The sequence below is a fragment of the Dipodomys merriami genome, unplaced genomic scaffold, assembly GCF_024711535.1.
Source record: "Dipodomys merriami isolate MVZ:Mamm:240054 unplaced genomic scaffold, mDipMer1.0.p SCAF_5, whole genome shotgun sequence".
NCBI classification, from domain to species: domain Eukaryota; kingdom Metazoa; phylum Chordata; class Mammalia; order Rodentia; family Heteromyidae; genus Dipodomys; species Dipodomys merriami.
Window position 1 is genome coordinate 74201264 of NW_027206068.1, and position 21681 is coordinate 74222944.

General features: G+C 47.9%; 2 protein-coding genes across 26 annotated transcripts in view; one reads left to right on the forward strand and one right to left on the reverse strand.

Moving 5' to 3' along the window:
- The window catches only part of Cul1 (cullin 1), a 77674-nt gene extending 71993 nt beyond the window's left edge, over positions 1-5681 (forward strand). For all 6 annotated transcript variants that reach the window (XM_069996973.1, XM_069996970.1, XM_069996968.1 and 3 more), the window contains 6 exons: positions 1248-1340; positions 2995-3042; positions 3121-3203; positions 3684-3789; positions 4074-4187; positions 5172-5681. In XM_069996973.1, coding sequence (XP_069853074.1) covers positions 1248-1340; positions 2995-3042; positions 3121-3203; positions 3684-3789; positions 4074-4187; positions 5172-5252 — 525 coding nt within the window. In that variant the 3' untranslated portion in view covers positions 5253-5681. The remainder of the gene's footprint in view (positions 1-1247; positions 1341-2994; positions 3043-3120; positions 3204-3683; positions 3790-4073; positions 4188-5171) is intronic.
- Positions 5682-9611: 3930 nt separating this feature from the next.
- The window catches only part of Ezh2 (enhancer of zeste 2 polycomb repressive complex 2 subunit), a 65745-nt gene continuing 53675 nt past the window's right edge, over positions 9612-21681 (reverse strand). For 11 of the 20 annotated variants that reach the window (XM_069996984.1, XM_069996982.1, XM_069996979.1 and 8 more), the window contains 11 exons: positions 20792-21032; positions 19988-20157; positions 19434-19528; positions 18352-18392; positions 17795-17920; positions 16482-16660; positions 14240-14335; positions 13533-13614; positions 12250-12330; positions 12052-12136; positions 9612-9950 (listed from right to left, as the gene is read on the reverse strand). In XM_069996984.1, coding sequence (XP_069853085.1) covers positions 9890-9950; positions 12052-12136; positions 12250-12330; positions 13533-13614; positions 14240-14335; positions 16482-16660; positions 17795-17920; positions 18352-18392; positions 19434-19528; positions 19988-20157; positions 20792-21032 — 1257 coding nt within the window. In that variant the 3' untranslated portion in view covers positions 9612-9889. The remainder of the gene's footprint in view (positions 9951-12051; positions 12137-12249; positions 12331-13532; positions 13615-14239; positions 14336-16481; positions 16661-17794; positions 17921-18351; positions 18393-19433; positions 19529-19987; positions 20158-20791; positions 21033-21681) is intronic. The other 9 variants (XM_069996994.1, XM_069996992.1, XM_069996989.1 and 6 more) reach the window with 1 other exon arrangement.

The following is a 21681-nucleotide window of genomic DNA, read 5'->3' on the forward strand; positions in this document are numbered from 1 at the left end:
CAGCCTGAACTGCCTGCTACATATGTTAGTGAGAAGTGGCCGTCATGGTTGCCGTACACCATTTTTCTCTTCTCTGTTTTTTTAGTGCCTTAAACTTGGCCTCACACTCTCACTCAGCTTTTTCCTCTCTTGGATGGCACTCTACCATTTGAGCCATGCCTCCATATCTAGTTTTTTGCTAGTTGATCAGAAATCAGAGTTGTCCTGAGAATTTGTGTGCCTGGACTGGTTCTTAACCACAATCCTCAGGTCTCAGCCTCCTGAGTAGCTAGGGATAGAGGCGTGAACCACTGGCGTACACCTCTTCTCTTTAAATGGCTATATGTAGTTTGTACTTGATAGAACCATGCCTCCCGCCCTTTTTCCTTTAGTTTGCTTTTACAGTTAGGGTCTTATACTTGTTCAAACCAGCCTGAGCAAACAATCCTCTGCTTTTCAAGTAGCTGACATGACTGGAGACATCACGGCACCTAGCTTATAGGTGGAGATGGAGTCTCAGACACCTTTTTTTGCATGCTAGTTGGGATAGCACTGAGAGTTTCCCCCTCTATCACTTGAGCCATGCCTCCACCATTTGTGTGCACACGTGTGTGCGTGTGTGCACCTGTCCTGAGACAAACTCAGAGCCTGGACTCTGTCCCTGAGCTTTTTTGCTCAAGGCTAGCACTCTACCACTTGGTAGTTTATTGGAGATGAGAGTCTCAGAGACTCAAACCAAGATCCTCAGATCTTACCTCCTGAGTAGCTAGGATTCCAGGCACAAGCCACCAGCATCTGGCTGCACTGATCTTTTTGAAGTAGGATTTCACTTCATGCCAGACAGGCTTGGGCTTCCCTGGTGCCCTTCCATTATTTGAACCCTGCTCCCCTGGCCACTTGTCCCCAGTACTGGCCTGGAACTGAGATTCTCTTCATCTCAGTCTTCCAAGTCGGCTGGAGCCACCATGCCCACGGGCATCTTGTGAGCCTTTTGCTGGGCTGGCCTCAAACCACGATCCTGGACCCCTTTTCTTGTTTTTTACCTTACTTTACGTATTCATAATGAAGGACTAAAGTTGGTATATATTAGAATTCTGCATTCAGGTCTTTTCACTTCAATAACTTTGTGTTCTCTTAAGAGAACCTTAACTTTGTGTTCTTTATTTTCTGCCTCTGTTGGAAGCATTTGATTCATAAACTTAAGCTATACACACTGTGGCGCCTCCTCATGTGTGAATGTTTCTTCTCTTCTCTGCGGGGCCTCCCAGGCGTCCACGTTCCAGATGGCGATCCTGCTTCAGTACAACACGGAGGACGCCTACACCGTGCAGCAGCTCACCGACAGCACGCAGATCAAAATGGTACTCATCATTTCACAATCTCTCTGTAGCCAGCTGCCTTTTCTTGTTCTTGTGGACATTGTAGCAGAGGTATGGGTGTTTGCACCATGAACATGAATTTGTTCCATTCTGGAGAAAACCTAGCATAGTGTATAACCCGCAGAGCCGGCTCACTGGGCTGGGGGCAAAAACATACCCTGATCCTGAAACAAGATCAGAAGGAGACAGTAACCGAGAGCCAGGCGTGATGGAGGAAGGGAGATTGATTGGAATACACTGCAAACGTGCAAATGAAATCATAAAGTCCTTCCTGTAACACTAATAGAAGCTAATAAAAAGGAGCAAACAAAAGACCGACACATTTTATCAATATAACTGTGAAACCTGAGAGCAAATTATGGGTTGGATTCCTCTCTTTGAGATGATTGGGACAAGAAACAGTTGCAGTATTTCTAATTTGGCAAATTTTGAAGTTCTGGAGTATTTGCATAGGCCTTACCCGTTGAACATCCGTAATCCAGAAGTTTAAAATCTGAAACTTTGCATTTACAGATGATACGGTTGTATATTAAGAAATTGACGCCATCAGTGTCAAGAAAGTGTCAAGCTGACTTTTTTGTAGAAATGGACAAGCCAGTTCTGAATTTATTTGCCAGTATAAGGGAACCAGAGTAGATAATGCGATTTTGAAAAAGAACAAAGTTGGGAACTGTGAGTCAGGAAAATCCTTTATTTTGTGGTATTTTTCATGTTACTCCCAAATAAACCTTCAATTTCTAATAACCAGATGATTTTTCCCCTTGGAATGGACAGGTTTTTTCCTTATTCCCCTTCTCCTGAACCAGAATGATAAAAGGCTCGGCTTTGCTGGGAGGCTTATGTTGCTTCCAGACTTTTGGGGAAGGTTTCACACATTGGGCCCATGGTGCAGGCTCACGATGCACTTGACTAATGCCCACTTGTGTACAGGGCTGAGTGTGCTTGTGTGTGTCCTCTTGTGTACAGGGCTGAGTGTGCTTGTGTGTGTCCTCTTGTGTACAGGGCTGAGTGCTTGTGCAGTGCCCGCTTGTGTACAGGTCAGGCGGGTGGTATGCTTGTGTAATGAGTTCTTGCCTTTCTAAGCCTGCCATGCCAGTGTCTGCTTGGGTTTCGCATAGGACGCCGTGCTCTCCTCCATGCCTCAGAGCTACTCCTAGTAGGGGAAGTCGGCCAGCAGCTAGAGCCAGCACCCTGCCTGCTCATTGCGTGTCCTCCACTAGATGAGCACCCAATCTCTGGGTTAGAGACTGGACCTCTGCCCGTCCTTGCTGAGGAAGTGCCCCTGAGGCTAATACCTCCAGAAATGATCAGACCCCGCCACTGACAAGCCACCCGAGCACCAGCCCCTGCCTCTGAGCCCAACAGGCTCACGAGCAGAGCTTTCTTTTCAGTCCTGCTGATGCTCCCCAGGACTTGAATGTGCTTACGCGCAGCCCAGGCGGTAGAGCACCTAGGATGATTTTTATGTGTGGGTGGTGAAGGCCAGAAAGGGTTGAAGGGAGGAATGGAAGCAGCTCTGTCCTTAGAGCACATGCTGGTGTGTTTGGGGAGAGGGGAGGGGCAGGACTGTGGCACGTGGAGGGCTGCAGAGAGGAGGCGCCATTCCTCTAATGCTCTCTTTTTCTTTCCACTGCAGGACATTTTGGCACAAGTCCTACAGATCTTATTGAAGTCCAAGTTACTGGTATGTTCATGCACTTTGTACGCTAAGCCAGAAGAAAGACTGCCTGTGACTTACCTAATAACAGTTATTTCCTTCTAGGTCTTAGAAGATGAAAATGCAAATGTTGATGAAGTGGAATTGAAGCCAGATACCTTAATAAAGCTATTTCTTGGTTATAAAAAGTAAGAAAAATTAATAAACAGATGGGCCTAGACCATTGACTTACCCTGACACCCTGGGCACAAACCAAAGGGCACTGTAAGCTGCATGCAGGGCTGGGTAGGCTACTTGGTGGTTCTAGATGCTTCTTCATTTGATGCTTGTATTTTGGTTTGCTCTTTATGTAAGGACCAGGAATTCTTAAATGGTTCCCTTCAAGACTTTGGGCCTTTATATCCAAGTGTCTTGGTTTTCTTACACGTGACAAACCCTGGGAGTTAAGGAGCAGGCTCTCCTGCGCTGCCAGTGCTGCTCCGGTCACGCCCGTCACGGCAGGCAGCCCCTGGGGACCGAGCTCAGGGCCTGGGGGGAGGTTGGAAGAAATGCACAACACCTCCCGCTCCTGTCCAGCGGGACCAGGCCCTTCACCACACACAGAGGGGGCAGCCAGCCTGCCTGCCCTTCAAAGTCACAGTGACTTGGTTTCTCCATTTTCTTGACAGTAAGAAATTAAGGGTTAACATCAATGTGCCAATGAAAACTGAACAGAAGCAGGAACAAGAAACCACGCACAAGAACATTGAGGAAGACCGCAAGCTCTTGATTCAGGTGACTGGACATCTGTGTTGTGCGGGCAGCTCGCCCGGACGGGCCATGGTGTGGGGAGGGCTGGCCTGGCCGGGAGCCAGGACGTTGGTCCCTGGAGGAGCAAGTGGGTGTGGCAGGTTGAAAGGTCAGGGGAGGGGGTTTGTGACATTAGACTTGAAACACAGGTAAGTAGAGTTAGCCCCTGTCCCCTTCCTGCTGCCCACCTGAGACCCTTTGAGGGCCTTGTCAACCCTGCCTTCGGTGAGTGCGCACCTGTAAACTCTGCACTCTTCATTGGTCTCTAGGCGGCCATCGTGAGAATCATGAAGATGAGGAAGGTCCTAAAACACCAGCAGCTCCTGGGCGAAGTCCTCACGCAGCTGTCCTCCAGGTTCAAGCCTCGGGTCCCCGTGATCAAGGTAAGAAAGCTTGTGGTTCTAGTGTTGAGTTCTCATGTTAGAAGAGAAAAGCTGGCCCGCTGCTATTCATGAAGGAAACTGGCTTACTTAATAGATGATATGATAGGTTTCTTATGTAATAGGTTTCTACAAAGGAAAATATGCTTGTCACTTGGATTGATGTCTCTGTAGAGACAAATCCAAAGTATTGTTTTTCATAAACATGCTCGGGTAGCCAGCGCCAAAGGCTGTGGGGTCACCCGCATCCTTTCCACCCCTCCTCGCCCTGCCTCTCCTCTCCCCTCCAACCAGAAGCCCCAGCAGCTGCCACCCTTACTTGCGACCACACAGTTGCCTCTGTGGCATGTTTTTGGCATGCTTTGTACAGCTTGTAAAAAACTCTCCTGGGCCTGGGAAGAACTGGTTCTGCGCTGTGATGGGCACCGTGTCCAGACTGCAGTGTCTAGCTGTGGCAAGGTTGTTTGCATCTCAGAGATAGTCTGTGTTCTGAACATGCTAGTCTTCTTTACCTACCTGCTGCTGCTAATGTGCCAGGGCGGTGGCCCCTGAGCCCTGTTCTAGGGTGCCTGCTGGGGGACATTTGAAGGGACTCCATTTGAGAAAGCAAGGGGCTAGGAAGGTAGCTTAGTGGTAGAGTGCTTGCCTAGCATGCATGAAGCCCTGGGTTCCATTCCTCAGTACTGCATACACAGAGAAAGCTGGAAGTGGCTCTGTGGCTCAAGTGGTAGAGTGCTAGCCTTGAGCAAAAGAAGCACAGGGATGGTGCCCAGGCCCTGAGTTCAAGCCCCAAGACTGCCCCCCCCAAAAAAAGTGTCCTCCAATTGAGAAAGCAGCATTTACATGGTCAGCAAAACTCCTGGGAAGTAGAAATGGGGTCCATTGGCCCCCTGCTGAGAGCAGAGGGCTGCAGTGGTGGTGTGACCTGTTCTCATGGATGTTTTTTCTTCCCTCCCCTCCCCTTTCCTTCTCCAACCTAATGCCCAGAAATGCATCGACATTCTCATTGAGAAAGAATATTTGGAGCGAGTTGATGGTGAAAAGGACACCTACAGTTACTTGGCTTAACACTTCTAGAAGGGTCTGTGGGACCCTCAGAAATTAGTTCCAGTGGAGAGGAGAGCAACGAGTTCATAGCAGCCAGCCTGCCGCCATGTGGACCTCCCTTGATAAACTGAGTCCCGGACTCCCATCAGCTGGTCTCGGACTTTCAGCAGAACTGCTCAGGACTGATACATTTCAAGTCTGTAAATACAACACCAACGCCATTTAACCTAATTTAAGAACCGAGGGGAAGTGACTTCCATGCTGAGGGCTGCATGCGTCTGCTTTTAAATCAATACCCTGGCCGCCTGGTTCCAGCTGCCACTGAGCAGCGCCTTGAGCGCCAGCTGAACGGACCCGCTGTGATCTGCTATGAAAACCCATTTGTATAGTGTGTTTCATTTTTTAATGTGTGAAAATAAAGAAAATTAAAGGATTTCTGTACAAGTTGCATTTGGTTTTGTTTTGAGTTTTGCTAATTTCTATATGTAAATAAAAGATTTAATGATTGTGCAACTTTCTATTCCCAGCGTCTTCCTATAGCTAAAAACGAGCTGCGTTTTTATTTAAAAGTTAACCTGAATCTCCCCTTCTTCCTTTTTTACTCCTTCCTTGCTTCCTTTTTTTTTCCTTTTTGGATTACCTTTGGTTTTTATTTTGTTTTGAAGACAGTATTGCTGTATAGCCCAGGCTGGCCTCAAGCTCACTGGCCTCCCCAGCGCTGGATACAGGTGTGTTCCGCCACACCAACCCTTCATGTTTCTTTTGTAACACTCAGACAGGGAAAACAGCCTTGAGCCGTGACCACAAGCAAGTTCCGTCTGGTGAGTTTCCTCTAGTGAGCTCCCCGACCGAGGATCTGTCCCAGGGGTAGCCGGGCCCCTTTAACAGCAGAAGCAGAGGCCGGGTGGTGAAGGAGAGTCTGCACAGCCTTCACAACCTGCACACGAGTCCGAGGAGTCTGCTGAAGCCTGAAGCCGTGGTGAGGCTGCACCCCCGCTGGCTGCCAGGAGCCCACACTGAGGGGCAGCATCGGGTGGAGAGAACAAGTGGCCTTCCCTACCCCAGTGCTGTCAGGTGCCAGGCACCTACTGGTAAGTCCAACCGTGTTCTTGGCTGTTCGATGTGTCTCCCTGGAAGGAGGACCCAGGCCAGGGGGTCGTGGTGCACACCCTCCTAAATCAAGACACGTGCGGGGATCCCAGGACTCCACGCTGCTGGTCCACACGTCACAGCAGGGCCTGTTGTTCCTGGTCTTTTGAGAGTTACTGTCATCTGATGCCGAGCCCCACCCTCCTTGTAATCATTTCCTGGCCAAAAGGCAAGACAATGGGGCGGGGTGGGAATTTTCTCAGCCAGGCAGCTTAATTGCTTCCTTCTCTAAGCTCAAGATGTCTCCCAGGTTCCTTAATAGCAAACTATACCAAAGCCAAACACTGAGGCCCCAGGGGGGGGTCACAGACATGATTTGAACACTGCCCCATTAATGTACAAACGGGAAGTGACAACTTTTCCTAACAGTTCATTTTTCTGTCCCTGGGATAAGTGATACTAAAAAGAAACACCATGTATGTGGGTGCTGGCGGCTCACACTTATAATCCTAGCAAGAGATCCTAGCTGAGATCTGAGGATGGTGGTTCAAAGCCAGCCAGGACAAAAGTCCAAGGGACTCGACTAACCAGCAAAAACGCCAAACTGCAGGTGTGGCTCCGGTGGTACAGCATCAGCCGTGAGCAACGAAGCTAAACAAGGGCTATAGCAGCGCGTGCACGCGCGCGCACGCGCACACACACACACACACACAAAATGGTTCTGTTGCCAGAGTCAATGCTATTCTCAAACAAGCCATAAAGTGCAACTAGGAAGTAACTTTTTTTAAAAACTTTGGAAATGGAGTCTCACAAACTGTTCTTCCCCATGCTGGCTTTGAACCACTGATTTCTCAGATCCTCCAGGCCTCCAGAGTAGCTAGGATTACGGTGTGAGCCACCACCCACCAGCAGAAATACTTTTTAAATAGACTGCTCATCTCTAGGGTGAGAGTGGTAATTGGATTTTTCTTGAAGTGTAAGGGGCTTAGAGGATTAAGTCACCTGGGGACCAGCCCTTGAGACCAAGTCCCTTGCTGCAGTGTTGAGGGTGTATGGGTTGACTTTAGGCTGCGTCTTACTGCCTGGGTAGGTAAGCTGCAGATCTCTTCTTTGACCCTGGCTGGAATGAATCTTCTCATTAGTCTTAAAGTGAGTTGAGTGCCCTTCCCATCCCCCCAAACATTCAGTGGCTTCCATGGGCCACACGGGCTGGTCACCTTTAAATTCTCTGCATTTCTGCAGGGCTAGCTGCTACCCTCAGACCCGCTTTCAGAACCTGTGTTTGAGTCCAGAAATAGAAAAGCCCATCGTGGAGGCTTGCAATTGCTCCAGGGTCCAGTAGGCCCTTGGGTACGCACTGTATAGGCTCAGCCGGAAGCCAAGAACTGCAGATGGGCCAGGTAAGAACTGATGCCACATCATCTTCACACGCCACACCTGCTCGTGCCCCCATTCGGTCAAGACCACCCAAGATCTTTTCCTCTTATCCTAGCCACACATGAGATGAGCGGCCTTGAAATGTAGGCCAAAAGAATGCAGTTCCAGAGTTACACTGAGGCCCACGTGGGTGACTCACCTTGTGTAGCTGCTGCAGGGTAGGGGCCTGCTGCAGGCAGTGCAGTACCTAGAGAAGTGTCTGCCCTGCAGAGGGTGCCTTAGAACTTCAGCTCATGGGAAACCCACCCCACGCCCCCAATTCTCAGCCCTTCCTACTTGTGAAACAACACAATTTACAACACCACAAATACTGTTTCGCGTTTTGAGACGTCGCCTAGAGAGATCTTAGCAGATTGTAACCTCTGCCCAGTGTTTTTAGAATTTGGAGATGAAAGCACAGAACTGGAAGGAAGTTGATTTCAGAGCAAAAACACACGGAGTGCATTCCCAGGACTGTGGGAACACTGGGACAGACTGGTGGTGGGTTGCTCATGAGCTGGGGGAAGAGTGGGGGACGGCAGCTCCAGGAGCCGGTGAGGTTTTCCCAGAATAAGCTCTGCTCCCCTTGTCCTTTCCGTGCTGAGTCAGATGCATGATGGGAGCAGCCAGTTTTGAAAGATGTCACTGTAACACAGCAAGGGGCTGTCAGCCATGCTAGTCCCCAATGTCTGAGTGATCACCTTGCTCGTACGTCTGAGCAGTCCTGCATGACATCCGGCCACACTATAGCCCAGCTCTGCAGTGCCCCACCGCAGCCTCCAGCCATCATGCTCCCGATGCCTCTCTAGCCTGCCCTGGTACCATTGCTAGCTGCACCAGTGAAGGTGCAGCTGCACTGAAAGTGCTGCCTTCACTTTTCTTTGAACCACGACCCCTTTGGTAAAACCCCAACGTCCTGGGGCAAATATCCCAGCAAGGGCCTGGACCGTGTGTAGTTACTCCAATGCTTCTCTTGGAATTATGACCCGAGACTGGAGGGCAAATGTTGTTCCCCAGTGTACTTACTTCATGCCTGTCCCGACCTTGCTTATCTCACAGGCCGGAAGCTCGAGCGGAGGGGCCCCCACCAGCCGGATGTGACTGCCAGCCTTTAACCTCATTGTAATTCCACTTGCGTGCTCGGTGCACATTCCAGCACCTGACAGTCGACAACTGCCTGGTGAGGACTGGAAGGACAGACAGACAGAGAAGCGGCAGTGCCCAAATTGAGGGAGAAACTGAACTTGAGCCTCAGTTCTACGTGACCCAGGCAGGAGCAACCTCTGAAGTGTGAGTGTATGCGCGTGTGCACGTGTGTGCACATGTGTTATGTGGTCCACAATCCTCCTGCCTCCCTCCCATGTGGTAACAGTGCTGAGATTACAGGTGTGCGCCACCAAGCCCAGGGCCCGTTCATCTTTTCTAAGTAGGTGAGGAATTCCTCGTTACACTGCTGTATTCCTGAGAACTAAATCTAGACTAGTAGAATTTCGAGCTAGACAGGACGTTAGAAATCACCTAGTTCAATTCTATCACTTTTCATATGGAAGTGAAACAACTTTCTCTAGACTATACCGATGCAAGCACAGCCTGTCCCGGCTCCCACGCCTTCTACGCAGTGCCAGGCAATACTAATATGAACTGTATGTTTTATGTTACATATTTAGACCTAACATAGGAAAAGATCTTTATAAATTAGGCAAATTGACCCTGCCTATTGATGCCAATAGGCAAGATTCGTTTGTTAAATAAATAAATCACACTTTGGAAGAAAACCAAATACCCCAAGGAATTAAGTCTTGGAGTGTCTTCCCACTAAAGAGGATCTGTCTTTTTCTACCGTCATTCAATGAACCTGTGGTAGTGGACGCCAGACAAGGAGAAATTCAAGTATTCTTTATTCAAAGTTGAAAAATGTACCATACTGCATTATTGCAAAAATTCACTGGTACAAAACACTTTGCAGCTGGTGAGAAGGCAATAAAAAGTTGATTTTTAAATTCATTACTATAAATTATTGTTACAGTACTTTGCAGATTCCGACTTTCACACTGCACGCTCTCTTCCTGCGGTGCGGTGCGCCGCGCCCACAGTACTGGAGGTTCCTGAAGCTAAGGCAGCTGTTTCCGGGAGGAGGGGGGAGGTAGCAGATGTCAAGGGATTTCCATTTCTCGTTCAATGCCCACGTACTTCAGGGCATCGGCCTGGCTGTATCTGAAACAGAACAAGGAAGGAGCATGCATCCAATGCGCAGGGAAGTTAGCACACCAAGCCTGCCCAACTTAGTGGAGCATTAAAACGTCTTTTTAAAAGCCCTTCCCCAACTGTACGACGACACCCACACAGGCCTAGATGTGGCAGGCAAGGCAGGCATCCACGCCCGTGCTCACCTTCCAGATGAGGACATGCCTGGCTCTGAACTGAACAAATCCAGGCTGGAAGCCGCTGGAAGCTTCTCCCTGCCCAGCCCTCCCCACGCCTCTGCTCACATGCGCTGTGCTGGGAGGAAGAGCAGGTGCCAGGCCACAAGCCAGAGCACCGCCCAGGGCGCACAAACCAGCCAGAGAAGGCACCTGAGGGTCCTGGCCTCGGGAGCCTCCGCTCTCCTCCAATGGAGAGGCCAGATGGAGCTGCCTCGGACCCTGGACCTCCTGCTGCCTCCCCTGAGGAGGGAGCCTGAGGTAAAGGACTTCCCAGGAGGCGGCCTGGGAGCCCCGAGTTTCCATCCGTCCCCTCCAGCACTGCCGCAGGGGAACGTGGGCCCTAATCTGCAACAACTCAGCCCTCAAGAAACGGTTCCGCGAAGGATGCCGGCTCAGCTACAGAAATCACCAATTCACTCATCTGTATCTGACAGCATGTAAATAAATCAACGTACGGTAAGGTTAAACTGCAAGGTAGATGCCGACCCACAGTTCAGCGCTGTCAGTGGCTTTGTGTCTCCAGCACCCCAGTAGCCCTTTCTCCCCAAAAGAAACACAGCACAACCAAGTGGACAGTTGCCCACAGTGCTTGACTTTTAAAATACTAAATGATGGCTAGGCACCAGTGGCTCACACCTATAATCCTAGCTACTCAAGAGCCTGAGATCTGAGGAGCACAATTCAAAGCCAGCCCAGACAGGAAATTTCGTGGCTCTTTATCTCCAATAAAGCTAGAAGTGTAGCTGTGGCGGCTCAAGTGACAGAGTGCCAGCCTTGAACAAAAGAAGCTCAGGGACAGTATCCTGAGTTCAAGCCCCAGGACCAGCACACATGCACGTGCACACATGCAACCACTAATGATGCGTTGGGCCAGGGGCACTACAGAGCACAAGCTTAGCACAGGCAGGGCCTATGTTCAATCCAGAGCACCGTAAGAAATACATACAAAATACCACACACCACACACTGCCTTACAGACACGCCAAAAAAATATGATGTGTGTAAGTACTCTAATAATTTAAAAAGATATAAACGTACTGACAGCAATGCTGTCAAAGTATAGTATGGTGTTCTCAAAACAATCTATATAAATACAGTAGTGACGTTTTCCCTTAGAAAAGGCACCAAACCTAGTGACACAATGCATCTTTGACGTGATGTAAAAAGGTCCAGGGTCACACCAGCTGCCAACGGCAGGGCAAGACACAGGGCTTGCTGCACAGGTTTCGTTTTTTAACATTAAAACTGGGAGAGGGTGAGGGAAAGGGTGCCAGTGTCCAAAAAGAAATGTATTCTGTACCCGTCTTTTTTTTTTTTTTTAAATCGGGCACTGGTAATTCACACCTGTAATCCTAGCTACTCAGGAAGCTGAGATCTGAGAATCATGGTTCAAAGCCAGCCCGGGCAGCAAAGTCCATGAGACTCTTAACTCCAACGAACCACCAGAAAACCGAAAGTGGGGCTGTGGCTCAAGTGGTAGAGCACTCGCCTTGAACTAGCGTCCAGGCCTAGAGTTTAAGACCCACAACAGACCAAAGGGGGGGGGGGGGGGGGCGCGGCGGGCACCGGAGAACAGCATTTCTTGGGGCTGAGGTTCAGCTAGGAGAGTGCTTGCCTCTTGAGTTTCAAGATCCTAAGTGCAATCTCCAGGACCACAAGCAAACAGAAAGCACCACTGTATGCAAAGACAATGAGTAGCTACATTAAGAGACAGCATAACCACTCCCCTAGCAAATGCTGCAGCCAACACTGATGGCCAGCAGTGTCAGAACGACCCCTTCTGGGACAGCAGATCAGTACAAGACTCAATGAAAGCAAAGTAGCGTTGGCCCACATCTCACCATGCAGGAAGGAAAAGCCCTCAGATCATACTGAAAATGTTCTTTACCAACCTGTAATCAAAAAACAGCTCTTCACCAGTCTGGATAGCTCTCTTGGCAAAGATTCCTATCCTGTGATCGCCATTGACCATCATCACTAGAAGGAGGACACATGGGGTCAGAGGGCAGGGGGCATGGGAAGCCTGACATCCACCAGCGCGCGCCGTGAGGGAGCGTCCCGCTACTCATGCTGACTTCCGGAGGACCTACCTTTTGCATAGCAGTTAGGATTTACTGAATGATTGGCAAAACGAATTTTGTTACCCTTGCGAGTTGCATCCACCACAAAATCTAAAGAGAAAAAAGAAAATAAAACAAGTACAATCCAGTGAGGACCTGCAGTTTTAGATCATTAAACACAGGATTCTGGAAACAGAACCAATCACAGTTCTTCAAGGCTTGACTTCAAAAGCAAATCATTCAACATGAAATGACATTTGGAAAAAAATGCTGTTGTTCTAGGTCAAAATTAATCCTTAATGATTAACAATGGATATTTTAACTGCTATCACTTTCGGGGGGGGGGTGGAGAGAGAGAGAGAGAGAGAGAGAGAGAGAGAGGGAGAGGGAGAGGGAGAAGGAGAGAGAGAGAGAGAGAGAGAGAGAGAGAGAGAGAGAGAGAGAGAGAGAGAGAGAGAGAGAGAGAGAGAGAGAGAGAGAGTAGCTGAGAAAAATCATGGCTTAAAAAAAAAAGCATGTAGTCATGGCTTAAAAAAAAAAATAATAATTTCTCTCCAATACCAAGAACTGGCACCCGTCATTCTAGCTACTCAGGAGGCTGAAATCTGAGGGTGATCGTTCAAAGCAAGCCTGGGCAGGAAAGTCTGGGAGACTTTTATCTCCAAGCTAGAAGTGGAGCTGTGGCTCAAATGGTAGAGCACCAGCCTTGAGAGAAAAAAAAAGAAAAAGCTCAGGGACTGAGTTCAAGCCACAGGACTCCCCCACCCCCACCTCGAAAAAAAGAACTGGCATTTCACACTTTAAAAACAGCAGCTCTGCCAGAAAGCTCACTCGCTAGTCCCACTCAATTTCTAACGCCGTCCTATTTTCAGTACACTTCTACTTCACGCGGCCGGCATCCTGGCGGATCTGAAAGGTGCTCGCAGATACGGCCCTCATTCTCCTTCTAGGTAAGAGGTTCTCATGGATGAGAATGAGGAAGCGATGCGTCCAAGACCCCCAAGTTCTCAGGAAGATGAGTCAAGAAGAATGCAGCGGGGCACAGAAGAATGTGCATGTCCCCTTGCAGTGTGGCAGCCCACCGGGTGCTACGTCCTGCACCTGTCCCTCTGTTCCATGAGGAAGCCAGCCACTCCGCGTCCCGCCCACAAGCCGCTCAGTTCTGATGCTATGACAGGCAATGAGAAACAGCAGGACTGCTGCTGTAGCCAGCCTCCTCTGGCCAATCGTTGGCCTCTATTCTTAATCCTCTGTCTGTGGAAGGTTCTCAAGCCGACTCAGAACAAAGTGCCTGCAGGCTCAGAAACACATACCATTGTTTAAGTTGAACAGAAAGCTGCACATGTACTTATCATACACTTTCCCTCTTCTGTCTGCTTCATCTTGAGAAATAATCTGAAAAGAAACACAGGAAGACAATGTCTTGGAGTGAGGGATCAAGCCTGTGAGAACAAGTAAGAGCCCTTCTAGAGAATTTTGGTCCTTCCTGAGAATCCTCAACAAAGCCAACTCCTCGGCTCCACTGGTCTGCACGCCTCAAAGGTATTTTAAAGCCTCTAAGGCAGAGATTTCTCTATCTCAAATAACAAGCTTAGAGAAAATGACCACCAAAAGTATCTTGGCTAAAAAAATGCAAACTGTAGTTTCAGTGCAACTGAAGCTAGCCCTCCAGTATGGCCCCTAACCCGACAGCTAGAAACAGGAGAATGTCATGACCCTAACGTCTGCAGGTCACTGGCAGCGAGGCTGTGGATTGAGCAGAACAGTCTCAAGAGAGCAGAGCTCTCGTCATCCCTGCCCACCTTAGTCCCCAGGGGATGAAAGCTAAAGTCCCCATGGTGAAATCTAAAGCAATCCAGTTGCCAAGCAAACCAGATCCACAAGCAGAATAAATCCAGGCCAACACTCCTCACCTCTGATGACGGTTCATTCTAATCAAACCCAATGATTTCTCCAATGAAATCATCCCAACACACAGCTATTATAAATAATACCCCTCTAATCCTGAGTGTTGCCTTACCTCTCCACAGTATTCTGAGATGAATTCATTTTTCTGCACAGGATCTTTGATAAAAATCCCCCAGCCTGCCACATCAGATGGTGCCAGCAGTAAGTGCTAGAGAACGAAGCACAGCCACATATCAGAGGAGGAGGAGCGCAGACTGGCGACAAATACCCCGCACCCAATGAAACCCGAGCCAGGAGCAGCAGCAAGGCACAGGTAGAGCCAATCTGCACAAGAGCAACTGCGCAGAGCTGCAAACTACCAAAACAACGTGTTTCACAAATTCAGAAGGAAATACGGAGGGAACCCCAGCCGTTGCTGTTATGGGCCCCCTAAAGCGACAGCAGTGGGATACTCAGGGCCTGCTGCGGAGTTACACCCCCTCCCAGCTTCCACTTTGTTAGTCTAGATCATCCAAGTGTCCCCAAAAGCCTTGTGCGCTGATGGAGGAGGCATGAGAACTCACTGACGGCATTGTTGGGAGGTTACAGAAGCAGACGGGGACCCCGTTAAAGTGGGTGGCTAAAGGGTGGATCTTCCCCCACCTGCCCGCTGCGCTGCGCTGCGCTGCGGGGGTGGGCTGCGGGAGCGGAGGGCTCTGTCGTCCTGCCATGGTGGCTTGCTTTCTCGTGGCGTCTTTTCTCCCAGCACTCCCCACGGAACCATGGGAACCACACCAACGGCCCTCATCTCAGCAGTCCCATGTTCCACTTTCAGCAAAGAATCCCACCCAACGTCCCCATTGCTGCAAAGTGCTCAGTTAATCCCTCCATGTGCTAATGCTTCTTCATGGCCCATTACTGTTTGCATCCAGAATCTTCCTGTGACCATGAAAAAGGCTCCAAGATCAACCAAGCTCCTGAACTATGCCTATTCTGGTCCATCCTATATTTTCCCATTAGGTGAACTTCCCAAACACTCTCCTGATCATAAACAAAATTAAATATTCTTAATTAAGTGGAACCCAGTTAGTAACCCAGGTTTGTTTTGAGAAGTGAAAGATATCAGCCAAGAGCACATGTCAGCCCGAACCACGTCACCCTCTTCCGTGGGTTTCATGGGAAGATAATGCCTGTCCAACAGTGACAAGTCTGACTTGGTACACGTCAGGACAGTGAGCAGGTCAGGGCGTTCTGGAGGGCCTAAAAGGATAGGTAAGCCACCCAGAGCAAACGGGTGCAAGCACCTAAAACGAAAATCACCCTGCACAGCCAATCCAGACGCCCCCGGTAGGATCACAGGTGTTGGTTCAGAGCCGCAGGGAAGGAAATCAAGAGACGCTAAATGTTTTGCATGGGGCAGGATTTCTGGCACAAGTGGCTCTGAACAGCGGGGTGACCTCAGACAGAAGCGCTGGGCTGTGCAGGCACCGCACCCCCCCGGAGGAACACAGGATGGCGCTGTAGTTAACACACAGAGCCCAAAGCTCACCACCTGCTCCTTTACTTGTGAGTCCTGTGACTTGGGGTTTCCCTGTTTATAAAACGGAATTTATGATAATCCTAACTCACAGGGATACACACACCACTCAGGGCTGTTTATTAAATATATAATATTAAGTAGCTAAGAAGTGTCAGCTATTATGATTAAAAAGATGATTGTTAAAGTTTCTCTTGCTCAGTAACTGCTTAATGTTTATTTCATTTTAAATCACCTACAATGCTATTCTCAAATTTCAAACTCCTAACGCCTGGATGTATGGTGTCCAAGCTTTTATTTGATTGTATGTGAGGATCTCGTGATACAGCCCGGCCTGAGCTGTGAGTCACAGTGTAGCCAGGCCAGCAAGAAACTGGAGACCTCCTCCTGCCTTCGCCCCAGGGCCCAGCCACCCAGGCGCCCCCCCCCACCACGGACAACCTCCTTTCACAGGTATTACATAAAAACACGTCTACAAAATCTTGCATGGGAAAGTTTACCTTTCATTCTGAAAAGAAAAGAACCTAAAGATACCACTTGATGAGAACAGATAGCTCTACTGTGTTCGGACTGCATGTGTTTGGACTGAAGTGATGAAAACTTATATTAACTGAAAGAGATATTTAAAATTACTAAACAACTAGAAAATAACTCCTAAGCCCTAGTTTATCTTCCCACCAAGTGGGAAATGCAAAAGACGATAGTTAGCCCCCAAGAAAATGTGGTCGTGTTCTCCCTCATCAACTGCACCTTTACTTCGGCTGCCCCAGCCAATGGTCTGTCTAAAGCTGGGTGACATCAGAAGACAAACAGCCTTCCCGCGGTGACGGCTGCTTACCTTTTTGGAGCCCCGCTGAATACTACAGTTCTTGCAGGACACGTTTTTGCTGTCCCAGTGGTCAGCTGCTCCACAGGTGAGGCAGAGGTCAGGGTCACACTCTCGGACAGCCAGGTAGCACGGGCACTGCTTGGTATTGCACTGTGCTTTGCACCGGCATCCGGGAAAGCGGTTCTGACCTTCAGAGATAACAAGTTCATCATCATCACCATCACCATCACCCCCACTCATCACCAGGCAAACACTTGCATAAAGGTAGTGGCAAGTACTGTGCACAGCACCTGATGAACTCATTTCCCCCTTCACAACCATCTTATCATTCCACTGTATAGATGAGGAAAGGACGGAACCGCAAATGCAAAAACTGTTAGGACCAAGGAAGGTGATTGGTGAGTGTTTGCTTCCAAGTTCATATTTATTAAATGCTGAGTGAAGCCAGGCACCGGCAGCTCACACCTACAATCCTAGCAACTTAGGAGACGGAGATCTAAAGATCCCAGTTAGAAGCCAGCCCAGGAAGGAAAGTCCATGAGACTCTTATATCCAACTGATCCCCAAAAGGCTGGAGGTGTGGCTCAAGTGGTAGAAGGCCAGCCTTGAGCAAAAAAGGCCAAAGGACAGCACCCAGGCCTGAAGTTCAAGCCCCAGTATTGGCAACAGAAAAAAGGGGAGGGGGAGTATATGAATTTTATTCAACTTTGAACTAAAGAGCATCCATGGTCCTTGACCAGTCTGACAGCCCTGCAAGTTGGAGCCTGCTCTTTAGAATGCAAGCTTTCTGTGCAATGCCTTTAAACGACTAAAAAATCCATTACCCTTATGCTACTTTTTCTTCATTCTGAAGACTAAAACCCTAAGTCTGACAACTGCTAGTGCCCCAAAATGTTTGGGCAGCTACTTCTAGATTTCCCCTTACAGTCTATGTCCAATATACTATCACTCAATTAAGTCATCAAAGAATAATTTAAAAAGAAAAAAAGAAAAATCAAGTACTTCACTACAACTCTGACTAACTTGCATGCACACACACGCACGCACGCACGCACGCGTGCGCGCGCACACACACACACACACACACACACACACACACACACACACACACACACACACACACACACACACACGAGACTGACCGGACACTAAGACAGTGCAATTAGGGGTTCAATCAATACGTGTAGAATAAATAGGTTTCCTAAAGTAAATGACAAGGAACACGCCATGTCTTTATGCTTTGGTGTAAATTGCTATGTTAAATTGCCAACCAAAGGCCTATTCGGTTCTCATGCAATTGCATCAAAGCAACAAATACTTACACTCTGAACTACATTGACAAAACTTTTCACAAAAATTTTGTGCTATCACACAAGGGCACGAACTGTCACAAGGCTGCCGTGGATGGTCACAGGGTTGATAGTTGTAAACATGGTTAGAGGAGCCGTCTGAGTAAAGACAACAGCACGCAGCCAATGAATCCAGGGAGATGGGAAATGATCACACAGTTAACAAGAGTACATCCTTCCCCACTGCCTTCGGAGCACCCTACTGGGTTTCTGCTACCGTACTTACAGTGCTGCATATGTTCCGTGGACAAATGGCAAAAATCACCTCCCACCCCCAAGAGCTCAAGAGCATGGCCTCACATCTCTGGCCCATTTCCAAAGCGCTTCTCACTGGCTCACTCCATCCAATCAGCTTTTTTTTTTTTCCAAAAGTTAACTGACTGGAGACTCGGCAACAGGTTATCTTTGAATTAAATTAGTTTGTTGTATAGAAAACAATTAAATCCCAACTCCAATCCAGTTACTATTCTAAAACATGAGAAGGAAGTAGACACTGTTACAACCACAAAGTTAAATGGAAAGCTCCTCACCCTTTTTCAGCTGTATCTTTCTACAGTGGGCAGCCCACAACCTGCAAAAACAGAGAAAAACACATCACCTTCTAGCCAAGCTACTTAGCTGGGCTTGCCTGTGCATTAATCTAGCCAAGGAGTCCTAATAAGCTACCCCATCAGCTCAGTGACTCGAACAGCTGCTCACTGATGCTGCTGGGCCACAGTGCGAAGCCCGATGGGAGAACCACTTCCTGTGCCTGTCCACAGCACCTGGGCAGGGCTGAGGAGCCTCCTGTGGCAGGGCTGTGCCTCGCTAAATGACGTACTGATGTGGGGTATACGCATGCTCACACTTGGTCAATTTCCAGTCTTATTAACCATGTAAGCACGCTACGCCATCAGAAACCTTTCAACCAAAAATTCAGAAGAAGCTACTAACGCCTAAATTCCTATGGGAAAAGTTCCTAATTTCTCAAAAGCTCTAAATTATTTAGTAAACTACCATAGTAAATGAGCCTATACAAAATTTCTGAAGCATAATCTAATTGTTCCCTTATGCATCCAAATTTGCTTCTCGTTTTAAAAAGGTGGGTTGGGTTAGGAACCCAGGCACCATTTTGGGGGGCTCTACATTTGCCAATCACATCAGGCTAAAAACATCATCACTTACAGAAGCCTCTGCAAAAAATAGCGTCCACAAGTGCTTAGAAAAGGGTCCTTAAGAACATCAGAATGCAAGGGCATTCCCGAAAGCCTGGGCTCCTAGACTACCAGTCACTTCTAAAACCTGGCTCAGATCTCAAAGCACAAAACTTGTCTTAGAACATTTCTTAACAAACGGCTAATTGTTTATGTAGCTTTTACTACAAAAGCTTAATTTGTTTTTCTTAACCAAGATGCAGTATGGTAAACCAAAATTTGTATAACTTACAACATGCCAAAATAACGGAAGCTGCCGTACATTACAGAAAAATACCAGCAACCTTCCACTGGCCTGTCTCTGAGGACAGTTTATGGTCTTTACTTCAACAGTCCGAGTGGAGGGAAGGCAGAGTCCACCCCCAGTCTACAGAGGCCTTCCTTCTCTGTGCCTGCCTAGAACTCAGCCACGCACTCACCGGTGTTTCCTTTTCTTCTTCCGTGGAGGAGTGTCCACATCCTCGGCGGGGACAGGCGCTATGATACTGGATTCTTTGACTCTAAACTCATACACCTGAGGAGGCACAGGCAGGGAGTTCTACAGACCGTCTGACGTCAGGGAACCAGCCCATGCTCCCACACACCACACACTGCTGGCAATGGGGCCCAGTGGACGCCTCTGCCCCTCCACCACTTCAGGAGAAGGACAGCACTAACATTCTGGTCACGAGTAGTGGTGTCTAGTGTCAGCTTACTAGCTTTTTACATCTATTAGCCCCACCTTAAACATCTCAAATGAGGAAATGCTTAACTCAACTAAAGAATGGCATTAAAGGGCTGGAGGTTTGGTACAAGTGGTAGAGTGACTGCCTAGTCAGCATTAAGGCCCCAAGTTCAAGCCTCAGTACCTCTCCCACCTCAAAAAAAATGTGAAAAAAAAAATGGCATTATGTCATTCACACTGGGCAAAAAAGAAAGGCAATTCTTGTTTGGACAAGGAATATATGTCATTATTTTTACCAGAAATACCTACCTGTCTGCATGTTTTGGTCCCAATTAGCCTAGCAATGGCACAGAAATTATCATAGTAAGTGCCGATGAGGACTCTAAACATGGACGCTTCAGCACCACTCCACTCCACATTCTCAGGAGGTTCAATATTTGGCTTCATCTTTATTGGGGTTTGACACCGAGAATTTGCTTCTATAAAGCCAAATGTTAGCACAAGTCAGGAAATGTATGAACAGTGTAAGAAGTAAAATTCACAGTATGCTTAAGGCCACAGAAGGAAGTGAATTGTATCTTAGAATAAAATGAAGCTACAAACAATCATGGGAAGGTTCTTCTCCCATCCCAATCATGAAGTTGCTCCTTTCTTCTGTGTGGACTATAAGGCCACATTCTAGGAAAATGAACACGGTTCATTTTCTAGCATTTTGCTAGTAGTGGTATAACTCCTAAAGTTGAAAGGACAACTAAAGCCCAATCAGTAAAATATTCATCCATGTTCTCTAGTTGTCTTTCTAACCAAATCTACTCCTATGATATCAAGAACATTAAAAGCCCGTGATCAGAATTTCATAGTGCCCTGAGAAAAGAAAGCACCCAAGGGTGAGAGCACTCTGGGTTGAACCTTCTGGAAGCCCTGAAGGGCAAACCTCATGGGAGAGGAAAATCTGCAACAATTCAGCTACATTCGTAAAAGAATTCCCTCATCTTAGACTGCTTGTTTAATCAAAAGAACCACCTCAAGTACTGCATGTATCCACGTCCTTAATCTTCACAATGTGAACGGGCAAAGCAATGCTGAAACACCCAGAGAGGAGTTCTGTCTCACCAGAGGAGCTAGAAGTTTCGTCCTTTTTCTCCTCTTCCTCTTTGTCATTATTTTCTCCTCCAGTCTCAGCCCCTGCCTCCCGGTCACTGTCCGTGTCCTTGGACTCCAGCACATTGATGGTGGGTGTGCTGGGTCTGCTGCTGTTGGTGGGAAGCCGGCCCCTCCGACGGCCCCCAGGCCGCTTCGGTGGAGTCTTAATCCTCTCGGCAGTCAGGGCGGCAGCAAACTCCTTTGCTCCCTCCTGAAAAATGAAAATGGTCTGCATCAGTGTCCAGATCTAAACCTCACCTTGAAAAAAGAATACAAAGACATTGCATACGGCAAAGGGGCGCAGAGATTTATCACAATGTACCCATTTATCACACAATCATCGCATATCTAAATATACTCACTTTTGATGATTTGAAAACTTCAGAATGTAAATGAGTTTGATATCTTACAAGAGTAGCATGAAATCAAGCAAGAAAATTCTACACGGTGAATTTGTGACACACATTAGAAGATTAAAATACAGTTCATTTAAAAGTGAATCTTTGCCAAAAGAATCACCTATCTAATAGCATCGAGTCAAGAGTTCCTATACAGTTTATGGTAACACTTACCTCTTTAAAGGTACTATTTAAAGAATACAAGAAAAGTACAAAACAGAAACATGCATACATTGCTTGTCACTTTCTGTCTTACTATTAAAACATCCAATATTTTTTTCCTGTGAAGGAGGCACAGCCACAGGAAGACATGAAAGGAACTTCAGGAACAGACTCCAAGGCTTACACTTTGCATTGTGAAGTAATCCAGTCTCAGAAAGTATAAAACAATGGTAAGAGCATGTTTTACAGAGAGACCACAGAAACATTTTAGATGAGCCAAATAATAGTTCTACCTTTAAA